The sequence below is a fragment of the Cervus canadensis genome, chromosome 1 (assembly GCF_019320065.1).
Source record: "Cervus canadensis isolate Bull #8, Minnesota chromosome 1, ASM1932006v1, whole genome shotgun sequence".
In the NCBI taxonomy this organism is placed as follows: Eukaryota; Metazoa; Chordata; class Mammalia; order Artiodactyla; family Cervidae; genus Cervus; species Cervus canadensis.
In genome coordinates this window covers 20,525,726-20,542,814 of record NC_057386.1, presented here as the reverse complement: position 1 = coordinate 20,542,814, position 17,089 = coordinate 20,525,726, and the positions used below count along the sequence as shown (strand labels likewise).

The 17,089-nt window shown below is 54.1% G+C and overlaps 1 protein-coding gene across 1 annotated transcript; it reads right to left on the bottom strand.

Annotated features, from left to right (window-relative positions):
* Positions 1-6,543: 6,543 nt before the first annotated feature.
* Positions 6,544-15,753, bottom strand: HAP1 (huntingtin associated protein 1). Its single transcript, XM_043472109.1, is given in 14 exon segments — positions 6,544-7,366; positions 8,608-8,981; positions 9,710-9,748; positions 10,043-10,134; positions 10,255-10,389; positions 10,693-10,812; positions 10,814-10,871; positions 11,147-11,273; positions 12,550-12,616; positions 12,695-12,797; positions 13,159-13,331; positions 13,450-13,638; positions 13,958-14,037; positions 15,252-15,753. Coding segments are annotated over 14 exon segments (2,079 nt in total). The 5' UTR covers positions 15,727-15,753; the 3' UTR covers positions 6,544-7,319.
* Between the last annotated feature and the right edge of the window lie 1,336 nt (positions 15,754-17,089).

Sequence of the window (17,089 nt, the reverse complement as noted above, 5' to 3'; positions counted from 1 at the left end):
ATCAAGTTGTGTCAAGTGTCACAGGGCAGGGGATGCAGGTTGGGGCAGGGCTGAGCTGGGAAAGAGGGTTGAGTACTGCTCCAGGGGCAGAGACCATGGCTACGTCTCCTCCGCGTCCCCAGAGCCTAACGTAGAACAAGACTCTATAGTCTATAGTGCGGGGACTTCCCTGGTGGTCCAGTGGTTAAGACTCCACACTTCCAGTGCAGGGGGGATGTGGGTTCAATCCCTGGTTGGGGAACTAAGATCCCACATGCCATACAGCACCCCCCCAAAAAAAACCCACTCTATATTGTGTTTGGGAGAATAGACAGCAGTGTCACAACCAGAGTGAGCTTTCTAAAAGAGAAATCAAATCACACCACTCCAATCAACCCTCCAGCGCTGCCCATTGCAATTAGAATACAACCTAGGCTCATTGGGACTTCCCCCGCAGGCCTGTGGTTAAGACTCTGTGCTTCCACTGCAGGGGACACAAATTCAATCCTGGGTTGGGGAACTAAGATCCTGTATGCTGAGTGGTCCAGCCAAAAAAAGAAACCTAGGCTCCTTGGCAAAGCCTCAAGATCTAGACCTGCGGTCTTCATCCCCCTCATGGATGCCAAATTTCCTTCTTCCTGCCTCTTCCTTTCTGCTACTCAAACACGCCATGCTCTCTCCTGCCCCGAACCTTTGTCCTCCTTGTTCCCTGTGCCTGGAATGCTTTTCCCAGGCAATAAACATGCCTGGCTCTTCTTTTTCTCCTGGGTCTTGGTTGAAAGGCCTTCTCCCAAGAGGCTTGCCCTTTCTGCTCCTCACCCTTCACACGCAGCCTCCAGTAGTCTCTAATCATAGCATAGTATGTCTGTGGAGCGCACTTCACAATCTGTAGTTGTTCTGCTTGTCAGTTTATTGTCTGCCTCCTCAGTTAGAAGGGAGACTCTGTAAGGGCAGGGACCATGTGTCCTTCTTCCCTGCTGTACCCCAGTGCCAGAACAGGAGGTACCCCATAAATATTTATCACACGGATAGGCAAGCGGCTGGCACACACACGTGGCATTTCACCCATATTCTCTTACTGCTCTTAGGCCTGTCACAGCATCCTGCCATAGGCACTTGCTACTCTCCACCTGAAGGCTTTGGCAATGTAAAGCAGCCTGGAAATTCTGGGGAGTTAGTGCCTCTGGAAGCATCTCTCAGTCAATGACAGATTGAAAGTTGGAGGATAAATACTCCACCTCTGGGATTTCACTGACAGTCCAGTGGTTAAGACTTCACCTTTCTGTGTAAGGTTACAGGTTCTATCCCTGGTGGGGGAGCTAGGATCCCACATGTCTTGTGGCCAAGAAACCAAAACAGAGGCAATATTGTAACAAATCCAATAAAGACTTCAAAAATGGTCCACATCAAAAAAAAAAAAAATCTTTAAAAAGAAATGCCCCAGCTCCCTCGCCCCTGGGGTGGTCGATTCTGAAATGTATGCTACTCTGTCTTGCAGAGATCCTCAGCAGGACTCAGCCCTAGTTACCCGTAACAGTAACCTGATCAGCAATCTCCTTTCTTGGCTCCCTTCCCTTCCCTGTCTCACATCCTCAGGCTGCTCCTGGTGTTTCCTGAGATCACCACTCAAATAAACTAGTTGCTCTCAAATCCTTATGTCCCAGTCTGCATCTGGGGGGACTCATCCCAAGACAGTGGGTACTAGGGGAGTTGTAGGAAGCAAACCCTTGTGATGGGATTCTGAGATTGGGTCCTACACCAGTTAGACTCCATTGCTGTGTTAAGTAGGGTGCTCATAACCCCTGAAACATCACAATCATCTGTGGATTTTCTCATCTTACATCACAACTCCATTCTAGTGAGCCTGTCTCTCTGAGCCTTTTGACTCCTTCCTCAATATTCAGGTGAGGCAATTCAGGAGTCTTCAACTCAATTGCTGTAGACTGTTTTTTGGTCTGAGCTTCAAGGAGTCATTCCCAGTGAGGCATTAGGCTTCAAGTGTCTTTGCCAGGAAATTAAATCCTGAGTCATAAGAAAGTACTCTTGATGCTTATATCAATAAACTCTCCCCTGGGAATCCCCTGGTGATCCAGTGGTCAAGACAGGGTGCTTTCACTGCTGTGGTCCAGGTTCAATCCCTAATGGGGGAACTAAGATCCCACAAGCCATATGGCACAGCCAAAATAAAGTAAAATAAACTTTCCCCTGGTGGCTCAAATAGTAAATAATCTGCCGGTAATTCAGGAGACCGGGGTTTGATCCCTGGGTTGGGAAGGTTCCCTGGAGAAGAAAATGGCAACCCACTCCAGTATTCTTACCTGGGAAATCCCATGGACAGAGGAACCTGGCAGGCTACAGTCCATGGGGTCACAAAGAGTCAGACACGATTGAGCAACTAACAGTTTCACACTCCCCTAGCCAATCATTCTACCATTCTGCAGTTTATCCCCCTGGATCTACCAGCCTCAACAATCCACTCCATGTATGTTGTCCTGGTTCCTGTTGGTACATATTATCCAGGTTATTCAGGTCCCGCAGCATTTGGGGGTGAACAATCCCTTTCTTCTGTTATGTGGAGCAGTACTTCTCCACATGCTAGGACCTCATGTTAGCTTTTGATTTAGAAGCCCTTAAGGGAAGCGGGTGCAAAACTCAAGAAGCATCATCGTAGGAGGCATCCGCCTCAAGGGAGCCTTTGCACTCTCCAGGTAAAGGTACGCTGCTTCACTTTGACAGGACAGAAGTCCTTCTTCCAGCCCAGAGGATTTCTGGAAACCTGGAGTTCAAGATTCTTTTACTCTTTTATTTAATTGAAGTATTGTTGATTGATACTGTTGTATTCACTTATGGTATACAGCAAAGTGATTCAATTATACACATGGACACAAATCCTTTTCCATTATGGTTTATTACAAGGTATTGAACATACTTCCCTGTGCTATCCAGGCCCTTGTTGTTTATATATGCTTTATATAGTAGGTGGAACTCTGGTAAAGAATCTGCCTGCCAATGCAGGAGACACAAGAGACATGGGTTCCATCCCTGGGTTGGGAAGATCCCCTGGAATAAAAGAAATGACAACACACCCCAGTATTCTTGCCTAGGAAATTCCGTGGACAGAGAAGCCTGGTGGGCACCGTCCATGTGGTTGCAAAGAGTTGCACATGTCTGAGCACACACACGCACACACAGTGTGTATCTGCTAGTCCCAAACTCCTAATTTACCCCAATCCTTTTCCCCTTTGATAACTGTAAGTTTTTTTTTAATGGGGTAGGAGATTTATTTATTTGGGCCTCGCTGTGGGGCTTGCAGGATCCTAGTAGGGCTTGCAATCAGGGATCAAACCTGGGCCACGGCACTGAAAGCGCTGAGTCCTAACCACTGGGAATTCCCCATAAGTTTGTTTTCTATGTCTGTGAGTCTGTTTCTATCTTGTAGATAGGTTCGTTTGTGTCATATTTTAGATTCCACATGAAGTGATATCATATGGTATTTGACTTTCTCTTTCCAACTTCTTTCACTTAATAAACTCTAGGTTCATCCATGTTGTTGCAAATGGCATTCTTTCATTCCTTTTTGTGGCTGAGTAGTTGTCCATTGTGTATCTGTACCACATATTCTTTATCCTTTCATCAGTTGACGGACATTTAGGTTGCTTCCCTGTCTTGGCTACTGTAAAACAGTGAAGTTGTGAACACAGCATGTATCTTTCCAAATTAGAGTTTTCTCTTGATACACGCCCAGGAGTGGGATTGCTGGATCGTATGGCAACTCTATTTTTAGCTTTTTAAGGAGCCTCCAAAAGGTTGGAATTAAAGGTGCCATTAAGGCACTAACTTGGGGATGTGTCCTGGATGCTGGGAAGCAGGATGTACTTCAAACCAGAGGTTCTTAAACAGTGCTGTATCTCCAACAGCCAGAGCACCTGGAGCCATGAATCGAGCAGGAAGTGGCCCTGCGACCATCACTGGCTGGGCAACCACCTCGGAAATCTGTACTTCCTCTCCCCACGATTCTGGACACTTCAGGTTCCTAGGGGAAGATGCTTCCACAAGGGAAAACAGTAAAGATTCTCCTAAACCTAAAGTTACAGGGGCTTGCTTTAAAAAGAATGAAATAAAGCCATCTGCAGCAACACGGAGTGTCATAGAGAACGTCATACTGAGTGAAATGAGTCAGACAGAGAAGGAGAAATATCTTATGACATCCCTTATATATGGAACCTAAAAAGAAATTGTACAAACGAACTTAGAAAACAGAAACGGACTCACCGACTTAGAGAAGGAGATTATGGTTGTGCGGGGCAGCAGGGAGGAAAGTGGGGGGAAGAGATAGTTAAGGAGTTTGGGATGGACATGTGCACACTTCTGTATTTAAAACAGATAACCAGCAATGATCTACTGTATAGCACGTGGAACTCTGCTCAAAGTTATGTGGCAGAGTGGGTGGGAGGGGAGTTGGGGGGATAATGGATACATGTATATGTGTGGCTGAGTCCCTGCGTTGTTCACCTGAAACTATCACAACATTGTCTGTTAATCGGCCGTACCCCAGTATAAGATAAAAAGGTTTTCAAAATAAATAAAAAAGTTATAGGGGCTTGGGAATTCCCTGGCAGCCCAGGGGTTAGAACTCCATACTTCCAAAGCAGGGGGCCCATGTTCGATCCCTGGTCAGAGAACAAAGATCCTGCAAGCTACACAGCACAACCAAAAAAAGAAATAAAGAAAAAAAATTAAAGTTATAGGGACTGCCTGCATTTGAGGCGCTTCATGCCATTAGACTATCAGGCAAAAGTCAATTATTAGCCGGGGTTACTGACCCTGATTAACACGAGGAGCTAGGATCACTGCCTCCTAGTGGGGGCAGGAAGGAGTGAGTATTCAGGGTCTGGCACTCAGGGGGATTCACTGAGCAGTGTCTTGGAGCTTCCTGCCTGGTGAGAACCGTAAACAGGCAGTTGCCCCAACAATAGCCTGAGGAAGGAGATGAGAAATATCATTTAGGGATTCAGGATCAATTGAAGCACTGGTATAAGCCTTATACCACTCATCTTCCAGATGTAATTCTTCTTTATAAGATACTGTGATCAGCCACCATCTTAAACAAGCAATATCAGGCCAGAGTGAACTCCACATGGGGCTTGAGTGCATCTGAGAGGCACAAGATCTGATTATACTAGACCCTGTCAGTGACCTGCCCGCACCCTCAGCACTTGCCATTCTAGCCCACGCTGACCATGGTCCATGACAAACACAGCTAGTCTCTGCCAGAGGGCTTTTCCCCAGCACATGTGCTGAGAGACCAGAGCACCAGAGAGTTAATGCCCCCAGGAGCAGCCCTCAGCCAATGATGACTGAGTCTTGGCCTATGCCTGTCCTAGTTTCCACGCCCCTAGGATGGGATAACTGAAATGGGCTCTAGATAGGTGTGTTTCCTACTTTAATATGCATGTGGATCACCTGGGGACCTCGTCAACATGCAGATTCTGACAATATAGGCGTGGGGTGGGACCTGAGATTCTGCATTTCTGATTAACTTCCAGGAGACGTTAATGATACTGGTCCACAGATGACAGCCAAAGCTGCAACAGGCTGCACTTCCTCCAGGGTTCCCCAGTGTGACTGAGCCTCCATTTTTTTATTGGCAGCGCAGCACAGCCAGTGTGATTTTGGGTTTCCAAAACAGGGATCGAACCCATGCACCCTGCAATGGAAGTTTGGAGTCTTAATCCCTGGACCACCAGGTGAGTACCATCATTGCTGCTGCTGCTGCTGCTAAGTCGCTTCAGTAGTGTCCGACTCTGTGCGACCCCACAGACGGCAGCCCACTGTCCCTGGGATTCTCTGGGGTCTGCTACAGTCAGATCATGTGCCTCTCAGATGCACTCAAGCCCCATGTGGAGTTCACTCTGGCCTGATATTGCTTAGGTTATTTTTTTAAGTTATTTTAAGTTGTTCAGTTATTTTTCCTCGTTGCCGCGCAGGCTTTTGTCTAGTTGTGGCAATCAGGGGCTACTCTCTGGGTATGGTGCACAGGTTTCTCATTGCAGTGGCCTCTTCCATTGCTCTAGGGGAGCTCTAGAGCTCTAGGGCTCTAGGGCGCTTGGGCTTCAGTAATTGTGGCATGCAGACTCAGTAGCTGCAGGTCCCAGGCTCTAGAGCACAAGCTCAATAGCTATGGTGCACAGGCTTAGTTGCCCCTCAGCATGTGAGATCTTCCCAGATCAGGGATCAAATCTGTGTCTCCCACACTGGCAGGCAGATTCTTTACCACTGAGTCACCAGGAATGGCCCTGTTTGACCCTTGGGAGGGTAACTTTACCTGCCTGGACATCTTCTTTATCACCTGACAATCATTTATCATATCACCCACCCCAGAGATTTGTGGCTATAATTATGCATTTAATCAACACCCCCAGCACATCATTTGACACTAGAGCCCATCCTCTGTCCACATATTCGCCCCTCCAAAGGGCATGCACACATGCACACACACACGCACACGCATGCACATGCACACACACCTGTGTGCACTCCCTGAGAAAGACGGCAGAGGTCGGGCCAGGGAGCACACAGGTCCTTTATTTTCTGCACCAGCACGCACACAGACTGACAAGCAACAGGAGCGTGAGAAGCACTGTGGGGATCAGGACAGATGCCAGCGGGGTCCTGGGCCCCGACTCCACTGTCTATAAGTAAAGAGGGGGAGAGGGAAAAACACCTAGAACAGGAAACAATGGGCATTGAGGAGAAGATGTGGGTGGGTGACAGGGCCTTGGGAGGGGGCCTGGATACTCACAGGTCACAGGTAGAGAGACAGGAGATGGGGGGGAGGTCCCCACCAGGCAGAGGGAGTGCTCACCCACACAGACACTTCTGGTTACAAAGAGTAATTAGGAACCGAGAAGAGCCAAGAACAGGAAACGACCAGGTCCCTAAAAGTCACCAAGGACAGGGGAGCCACGTTTAATTTGGGGGTCAAGGGGTGAGGGGTGTATAGTCAGCAGGGTGCTCAGAACAATTCCTCTGCCCAGGGCCTGAGCCCCACCCCCAGCTCAGAGCTGGGTCTGGTAGCTGGTGGGGCCTCCCCCTGGGCTTCTTCACCCCAGGAGCCAACACATGACCCAGGCCCAGCAGCCACAGCTTTTGCACCAGCTGCAGAACAAGGGCCAGGGTTCCTTCAGCCTCTCCCAGAAGAGGCTTGAGGCTTGGGCCCTCAAGTTCCAGTCCAGGCTTGTCTGGGGTGAGCTGGGGACAGATCAGGGGTCCTGCTTCGGAGCATGTGAAGAGAGGGTCTGAGGAGAGTGGGGCTTGGCCAGGCAGCAGAAGGAAGGGCCTCAGGTAGTCTGTGGGGCCTCTGCAGGCTGCTGGGGAACAGCAAAGCCTGGAAGAGAAGGGAGTGGATGTGAACTGGAGGCCTGAGGACCACAGGCCTGGCCTGGGCAGCAGGCAGGGGCTGGGCCGGCTCAGCCACATCAGAAAGAGACAGAAGCTGTTGATAGTTATGCAGGCTGTCCACTGCCCAGTCATAGGGGTCACCATTCAGTGTTCAGTGTACAACCTACACAACTGTACAGGGCAACCCTGATGAGGCCACCCAGCAGTGACCAAAGGGCCATCCAAGTTAGGGCAGTCCAGGTAGAATGATGAGGCTGCCAACAGGCTATAAACTTCACAGCAAACCCAGCAGGCCAAGAAGGCACAAAGACCAGGTTAGAGAGGAGGGATGGGGAAGGGGAGGCATTATGGCAAAGCAGTGAAGAGCTTCAGTGACCTCGAACAAATCACTCTGCTCTCTGAACCTCAGTTTCTCACCAAATGGGGATAATACCTACCTACAGGGGTGTGAGGATTAAAGAAGGTAATTTGAGTCACTAAATCATCTTTGATTATTTCCATGAGCTCCTCAAGGCAGGGTCCTCACGGCCCAGGACATGGCCTGTACTCAGTAGATGCTGTACCAACCTTGGGGCTTCCAGCTGGGGAGAGGAGACCCTTACTGGACCCACCCTGTAGGAGACCCTAGCACACCTTCAGACTCAGCCAGGGGACCGTTCTGACTGTGGCCCTTGCTAGCAGAGGCCTTCATCCCAATTGCCTGGGGGGTCCAAGAAGGTCCCCCTTCCTCCCAGGCTTTGGGAAAATGGCTGGCCGTTTCCTCCTCCAGCCTCCAAAAGTCCTGGGTTGGCACCCTGGGCTCCAGAATCCCACCCCCCATGTTTGTTTTGGCCTGCTGCTGCCACTGCTGCAGGGTTGGGGGGCTTTGGGGATGGGGGAGGCAGAGTGGGGTACAGGGGAAGGGGGCAGGCAGCTACAGGAAGCTGAGGCACAGTGGGAGGCTGCAGCCCCAGCCCTGACCCCCAGCCCAGCCCCCAGGACCAAAGAGGGTGGAGAACTGGAATCCTACCCAAATATGTAAATAAGCATCAGGGCCACAGTTCCCACTGCTGGGGACCTGAAGGGTCTATGTAAATGATATGCAAATTTCATGCAAATCAGCATGCTGGCGGGGCCTGGGCTGGAGTAAGTGAGCCCTCGAGGGGCTCACCTACCCTCACTTTCATCAGCTTGATGATCTGCAGCTTGTCAGGCTGGCCAGAGGGAGGCCCCCACAGGAGCACTCACCTTTCTGGATCATCTTCTGCCTCAGCTGCCGCCTGAAATGGGCTTCCTGCCAGTTGGCCACCTGCTGGAGGACATACTTTATGTCCAGGTGCGAGGGGCCCAAGCTGCTGGCCTCCAGGGCTGAGGTTACCATGTTCATCTGAGTTGCTTCATCCACCTCCAGCTCCAGGTCCTCCCAGGCCTCAGCTTCTTCAGACACCAGCTCCACCTCCTCTATTACCCCCTCCTCAGCGGGCGCTGCCGCTTCTATGGGCCCCAGCTCCTCTTCGGGCACCAACTCTTTCGCAGGCACAAAATCCTCGGCCGGCATTAGCCCCTCTCCAGCCTCGAGCCCCTGCTCCTGTGCCTGCTCCTCTCTGTGGTGTGGCTCATATCTGGGCAGGCAGACAGAAAAGTCGTTGCCTACACCCTCTAAACCAGAGCCTCCCCGTTCATCTGCAGCGCGCGGCTCCAGCCATCGGGGCTCCCACTCAACCCCAGGCTCCACACGGACCCTGAGGGTCACTCCCAAGTTCTGTCCCAGCCAAGGGAGAGGGCAGCTGGGTACCAGCCTCAAGGCTTCAAACACCCAGCCCATGGCCCTGGCATAAAGAAGAATGGTTACCAACACTGCACAAGCCCCCCCTTCCCCCAGTAACTTCACCCTGCTGCATAGAACAGACTACCAATAACATCTCCTCTGCCCCCCTCCTTCATTATTCAACTTTCATAACCCATCCCAGGTCTAGTTGCCACAGGAACAAATCTATTTTAGTAGGGCTCAGACAGGTCAAGTGACTTGTCCAAGGACACACAGCCAGTAAAGGGCTCAAGCTGGGACTTAGTCCCAGTGTTCCCAGCTCCTAGGCCAGCGATCATTTGCCTCTTAGGCTCTGGTTGGGAGAAGCGAAGGCTCCAGTACCCACTTGGAGAGGCCTCCTATGGGGCAAGAGGGCCACCTATGGGGCAAGATTTGAAGGCAAAGGGTTAGAGAATCTCCCTCCCAGAACATCTCAGCCCAGTCAACCCAAGAGCCAGACCTTCTCCAGGACTGTAGGATCACAAACCCAGCTGGCTGCTGAAAAGTGAGAGCAAGTGAAGGGGGAGACCCTGGTCGGCTTACCCCAGGTCTGATGTCTCCTCTGGAGTCACTTCATAATTCCTTCAATAGAGAAAAGGGCCTTCTCTGTCCCAAGGCAATGGGAAGCTGAAAGTGTGAAATCCCTGGGGACCCCATGGTGCAGAAAAATCCCAGGAGAAGTGACGGACCCAGAACATAGACACAGAGGACAGGTGTTGAGTGGAAGGGCCAGGGACCAATGAGGCAGGATGAAAGACACCACGGTGGGGGAGAGGGGTGATTGAGCAAACCCCTCCCATTACCAGAAAGGCTGCTGCTGACCAGGTAGGCAAGAGTGAATGTGGGGCAGGCAAGGGACTGGGGCCCAGAACGCACCTTTCCATAAAAAACACAGGGTCTGAGATAATCCTCCTTATAGACAGTCTGAGCTCCTCAGCCAGGGTCTCCTGGAAATCAGGAAGTGCCTCCTATGGACAGAGCGGGGGGACATTACCAGAAGACCCCACACACACACCTCCAGGCCCAGGAAAGGACTGCAGATAGACACAGGGCGCACAGAGGTAACATGCAGGAGCCAGGGGCCTCACCAGAGGCACAGTGTATGTGCAGTGGGTGATGGAGCCTGTGGACGCCAGGGCCTGCTGGCGGAGGGTCTTCACCTCCTCCTGGGCTTCCATCAGCATGTCCCCACACTCCGAGTACTTCTCCTGCAGGTCCTGCAGCTGGGGACCCGTCCACAGGCTCTGCTGAGACCCAAGCGCACCCAGCCCGGACGCCTTGCCCACTCTCTCCCAAAGGGGCCGGGAAGCCTGGGCAAAGAGGCCACGGGCCCAGACCCTAGACCCATATAATGACACAGGGTGACCCCTGGACTCCACTCCATTCAGGCCCCAACTGAACTGCCACCTGCCAGGCCCTGTGCCAGAGCCTGAGTTTGTGGAAAGGACAGACTCAGCCCCTGTTCAAGGAGCTGGTTAGACTCAGGCGGCCACCCAAGGGTCCCGGGAGCTCGGGGGAAGCCTCACCTCACCCTGGAGATGCATCTGGATTTCTTTCTCCGAAGCCAGCTGCTTCTGCAGCTTCTCAGTCTCAGCCCCATACTGGAAGGACCGAAAGCCAGTGAATCCCCACCCCAGGTCTCCCCACATCCCTGCAGCCCCCGCTGCCGGCAAGTCTCCCCAGGCACATCAGTGAGTGTCAGCAGCTCTTTAAAACAGAAGTCACATGGGACAAGGCCAAAGAAGGTGGAGTCACGTGGCCTGTTTCATGGGAACACCCTGTGTCTCTCTTTAGGCTCGGTCCCCGACTTGGGATGGAGGGACAGGACGAGAGGCTCCGTGATGTCTCCTCCAGCACTGACTCTGACACGAGACAGAGGCCTCTGAGCTGAGTCCCCTGGGGTGAGAGTAGGGACAGGGGCATGGGTTCCAGGGGCTGAGACAGGAGGAGGAAGCCCCGCATACGCCCCGACGCACACACCAGCAGCACCGCTGCAGCTCCATGACCTGGACCCGCAGCTGGGTGACCTCATTCTGCTGCTGTTCATAGTTCTCCATCCTGAGCGCCACAACCTCCGACAGCTCGGCCATCCGCTGGCTGGCCTCCGCTGGGGAGGAGTGGGGAAAAGTCAACCCTGGCTCCCTGGGGCCCTCAGTCTCCCAGATGCCCCTGTCTGCCTGCACCCCGCCAGGTACCCAAGGTTCCACGGGGCTTAATATCCCTCACTCAGGTCTTCTTTACAATAAACGTTTACTGACTGACATGGAGCAGGGTGCTGGGCAAGCGGTCAGCAAGACCGGCCCCAGCCCACACTGAGCTCAAGGCTAGTGTGGAGACTGAGGGGAAAATAAATCACAACAGTGCAAATTATGAACTAAGGTGCAGCAAGTGTAAAGGGTGCAGCCGGGGTCCCAGCTGCCGCACCCAGCCCAGCCTGGCAAGATCTATGAAGCTACGACCTCCGCAGGCCAAGTGGGGCTTACAAGGCAGAAGGGGCAGCAACAGGGCCCCGGCAGGGTGTGGGGGGGCCCAGAGGGGATCACTGGACACCAGGAGAGAGTGCTGGAGCAGTGGGCAGGGCCCGGAAGACTAGGGCTGGGGTAGGGAGGGTGGGGTTTACCTTTTGGCCAATAGGGAGTTACTTGGGCATTTTAGGCAGAGGACCAACATAGTCTGGCTTTAGAAAACTCCTTTGGGCTGTGTGCAGAAGGGCCTGGAAGATCAGGAATGGAGGCAGAGAGACCATGTAACAAGTGGCCAGGGCTAGAGGTAGCTAGGATGGGGAAGAGGAAGGAGACTTGAGCCTTTCCTAGGAGGCAGAAAGTGAGGACTCCTACTCCAGGGGCCTGGGACCCTGGTCATTCAGGGAACCCAGGGGGAAGGAAGGCCAGATTTGGGGTAAGGGCAACAGCACCTCACTCCAGCTGTTGCTCAGCTGTTGCCACCTTGAGTCTCTGTCTCCCCAGCTAAGCCCGAACTCCTCGGGGACAAACACTAAATCTCACTCCTCTTTATAACCACGTGGGGCCAGGCACAACCTCTGCCTAATACAGTGCCTGGGGAGAAAGGGGGCCTGGTCTCTGGCAGCTCATGGCCCCCTCTCTCTCCCTCCCCAAATAACAAGAGTAGGCAGGCTTAAGGGAGCCCCAGAGCACCTATATAGCTCTTAACTGTTTGCACAAAGCACTTTCTCAACTGTAACCCCTGGAGAGGTCAGCAGGGCCAAGATGATTAACCCCATTCTAAAGATGAAGTTTCAGAGAGGTCAAGGAACTTGTCCAAGCTCACACAGCTAGGAAGTGTCAGAGCTGTGACTTGAAGCCCTGGGTTCTTCCCTCTGCTCCTTGGGACAAGCCCCTACCCCAAGTTACAAGTTCATGTACAAAACTGCTCCACACAATCCAGGATGAATATCTGTTCCTCCTCCTCAAGGTCGTCGAGTTGAGAGACCTGGAAGGAGGGAGAAAGGAAGGAGCTGGAGAGTCAGCACCCTCTGCCCAGGAGCACGCCCTCTCCCCCCATCCTGACCTCCTCTCGAAGCTGTTCATTCTCCTCCTCCAGTAGCCACAGCTGCTCCTGCAGGGCCTCCTGCTGCGGGCAGTGGTGCGACTCTGACTCCGTCACAGGAGTCCTAGCAGAGGGAGTGATGGAAGTCAGGGTGCACAGGCTTGGGGAACCCAGTTCCCAGCCCACCCAGGGCTTCCCCACCCCCACCAATCCCAGGCTGATGCGATGGCCTCAATTAGCCCCAGCAACCCCACTGGCAGATACATGGTGTTCCTGTTTGCAAACAAGGAAACTGAAGTTCAGAGAAGGGACCACCCCAGGGCAAAGGCCGGACACTCATGGGGAATTCCCTGGCAGTCCAGTGGTTAGGATGCCGAGTTTTCACTGCTGTGGACTGGGCTCAATCTCTGGTCCAGGAACTGAGATCCTGAAAGCCATGAGACATGGGAAAAATTGAAACAAAAAAAAAAGAGCAGGACACTAACAGCTCTGAGGCTTCACAGGGATGCTCAGGCCTCTGCTCTTCTTCTTCATCCCTCTCCTCCTCTTCCTCTTCTTCCTCTTCCTCTTCTTCATCTTCATCCTCCTCCTCATCAGAGTCTGAGTATAGCTGAAGGAGGTCATCCCTCAGGCTCACCTGCTGTCTGAGATATAAAATCTGGCAGGGGAAGAGGAGCCCAGGGTCGGGTGTGGGCAGAGGCAGGCACAGACCCTGGCACAATGTCTTGGCAGCAGGCCTGAGATACACCCCTCCCTGCTCCTCCCCACCCAGGTACCTCCTCCGTGGCCGAGTCCAGCATGGCTTCCAGCTTGCTGTTCTCCTCCAACAGAACACTGTTTTGTTTCACCAGGGACTGGCCAATGCAGGCTGCCATGTTCAGATCCCGCTCTCTCTACAGAAGGACCCCCATCCATTGAGGAATAGAGTTCCTGGCTGCTGGAGTCTCCCAAACACGTGGGAGAAGCTAGGGGTCAGAGGGAAGCAAGGCCAGTTGGGGAAACCCCCTCCGTCCCCTAGTTCTCCAAGGAACCAGACAAGAGCTTATCATGAACCCACTGTGGGACCTGACTCAGTTTCCCCCTATGAAAAAAGAGATCAGACCGGATGGCGCTAAGAGCTCTCCAGCCTGAACATCCCACATCTACCTGTCTTCCACAAGAGGGACCTCCAGCTCGGCCCCCAGAGAGATAGCCAGGCAGGAAGACGCCTACCCATACAGACATAGTGAAAACGGGAGCCTGGCTGAGGTGAGGGCTGGCCGGGGTAGGGTGGGCAACACGCACCTCCTCCAGCAAACTTAACATCACTTTGACCTCTTCTTGGGTGGTCTTCTGGACAGGCGGACGTAGGTCAGGGCACAGTACTGCAAGAAAAAGTGGGCAGCCAAGTCAGGAAAAAGGGAGCATATAATACCCAGCACCGTAGTGTTCAGGGCTTCCCTGGAGCTCAGCAGTAAAGAACCCGCCTGCAATGCAAGCGACCCGGGTTCAATCCCTGGGTCGGGAAGACCCCCTGGAGAAGAGAAAGGCAACCCACTCCAGTATTCATGCCTGGAGAATCCCATGGACAGAGGAGCCTGGCAGGCTACAGCCCATAGGGTCGCAAAGAGTCGGATATGATTGAAGTGACTGAGTACGCACGCACCTTACTGTCCCCTGCCCTCAACAGCAAGGGCCAGCGAAGAGGAGGAAGACAGAATTCCCTTTCCGCCGCCAATATCCTCTCCATACCCCGTGTAGTCAGCACTCCCTTCCCTGCTCTCAGGGCCAACTAGGCTCAATTGTTCCCCCTCGGGGGAAAGGTACTGAGTGAGGTACTGTGATCACAGTCCTACAGTCCCTGGAACCCAGGAGATTGGAGGCGGCCAGCGGAAGTTCAGTGCCGACTGACTCAGCATCCCTTACCCAGAGGGCAGCCCTGGCCAGCACACTGGAGCCTCACGGGTCACAAAAACAGACGCAGTCACTCCTGCCGCACCTGTTGAGCGAAGCGAGAAGGAGGAGACTTCTCTAGCACTGGGGGAGGGGCCACCTGAGCCACTAGACACAATCTGGGGAGCTCCAGCGCCCCAGAAGAGAGGGGAGGAGGCAGGAGGAGAGGCAGCTTCTGTCTGAGGCTCCGCCCACCGCCAAGAGTGTTTTAGGGGGGAAGCCGGATCTTGATCCCGGCCTTGGCAAAACCGCTCTTTCTGCCCACTCACCTCCCCGTCGCTGGCGCCACGGCCCAGCGCAGGCTCCGAGGGCACCCGGCAGCGCCTACACGCAGCCCCCCGCCCCTCCCCTGGCACTGCGGTTGCCCTGCGAGGGGGCACTGAGAGTGCGCGGGTCTGCCGCAGCAACAGGCGCGAAGAGGGGGCCCCGGGGCCCGACCCACCGACGGAAGTCTGGGAGCGAGAGAAGCGGGGAAGGATACGGGGAAGACGCGACCGGAGAGGCGCCGCAGACCGTGACTTCGCTAAGGTGGGCGGAGGGGTGGGACTGAGCGCCAGCGGGCTCCTGGATCCGACGGGGCCGCCTCCTCCCTGCTGCTGCCCTAGTCCTACTAGTCCTCCTCCGGGGGCCCCGGGACCAAGTTTACCTTCCTCCAGCTCCCGAATAAAGGCGGCGCGCTCGGGGCCGGACACCCCAGCCCGCTGGCCGATGTAGGCAGCCGGTGTCTTCAAGATGCTCATCGCCTTTCCAGTCCCCAAGCCACTGGCTCGGGGACCAAAGGGCGGCCCTTGGAATATGAAGCGAGTCCGCGACGCATCCGAGTTGTCGGGTACGGACTGGGCATTCTCCTGGACGGCCGAGAATGCGGATGCGCGCTGGGTTCCAGCCTCCGATCCAGTCACCGAGGCCCGGCGAGCCCCGGCTGGGGGTCCCGAGACGGCTGCGGAACCGGATCCTGCTCTCTGTCTGGTCGCGGGTGCTAGCGCAAAGGCGGGTTCAGGCACTACAGAGGGCTCCGGAGCCGGATTGGTTGCGGGTAGAGGAGCTGCGGCTACTGCCGCCGGATTCCCGGGTCCCGGCCGGTTCCCGGCAGAACCCGGCCCCGACACTTTAGGGCGCATCTTGAGTGCCCTGTTGACTCGCGCAGCTGGGGCTTTATAACCTGTGTCAGGATGCGCGCCCGCCCGGCCGTACCACGCGCGGGAGGGGGCGGCCAAGGAGCAAATGGTGGGGCCCAGGGCGAGGAGACGCGCGGTGGGACGAGTTTACGGGGGCGGACCAGAGCACAGAAAGTAAGGGAAGCGCGAGGAGAAGGGGCGAGTGGACGTTCCAGCTGTTTCCGCGGACTTCGGCTCTGAGTACTAGGCTTCTCTCCCCTGCCTCCGGAGAATGGTTTTGCCCAAAGCCGCAGCTTCCCGGGGATTCGGGTACCCGGACTTGGAGGTCTTTAACTAGGGGACAGCCGCTAGTTCCTCTCCAGCCCGAGGCTTTTCGGCTGCCTTCCCTGGAGCTAATCTATGAGTTAAGTCTTTCCCCCGCTGATTGGGGGATAAATCCAAACTCAAAGTACGGTCTCCACGCGCTGCCGGGTCTGGCGCATCACACATGATCCTCGCGCTACACACACCCCTCCACACAACCCCGGTGCACCAGCCACTCGACAACCTTCTTTGTTATTTCTTAAGTCGTCTTATTGCCTTTCCTCGTGCTTTCCCTCCGCCCTCATTCACTTTGCCCACCTCCTACCACACTGGCAAACACCCATTCTTCCGGGAGACCCCTCTTAGGTGTCTCGCATAAAAACTCCTCCGACCCGGCCCTCCTCGGCCCCGGAGCATCCTCTATGCGATGGTCGCAGTGGTCACGCTGTGTCTGTCTCCAAGACAAGACCTGCGCTCAGCCCACGGAGCGTGTCCCTCAGCTCAGGACAGGTCCCTGTGGGGGCCTCCGTAAACCCTGAATGAACTGTGGAGCAACAGAGGCGTTCAGAGGCCATTTCTGTGCCTTTGGACTGAAGGAATCTACAGACCAAAACAGACGGCTACGTCATTGATTCTTTTACAGCCTTGGGACCATTCTTGGTGCCCCAATTTCCTTCTCTTTAATACTGTCAGTCACCAGATCCTGGTTAATTTCCCTCCTAATGTGCCCCCTCCTTTTCAGCCCTCCTGTTGATGCCTGATTCTCTCTCCTCATTCTCTCTTCTAAACTGTTGTAATCCTCTGCTACCATCCACCCCGCCCCCATCCACAGGAATCCATCTCTAATCTAACCCAACCCTCTCACTCACACCCCTATCCAAGCTAAGGATTATTCCAGGAGCCCTTTTCCTACAGCCAGCACTCAAAGCCAGAGCCCAGGACAGAGGCTGTGCCCCAGGTCTGGGCCTGGGACAGAGGCTCCTAGTGCTGACAGCGTGAGCGAGGTATCCATGACACAGCCTGGAACAAGAGGTGCAACCCAGAAAGGAGAATCAGAGTGTCC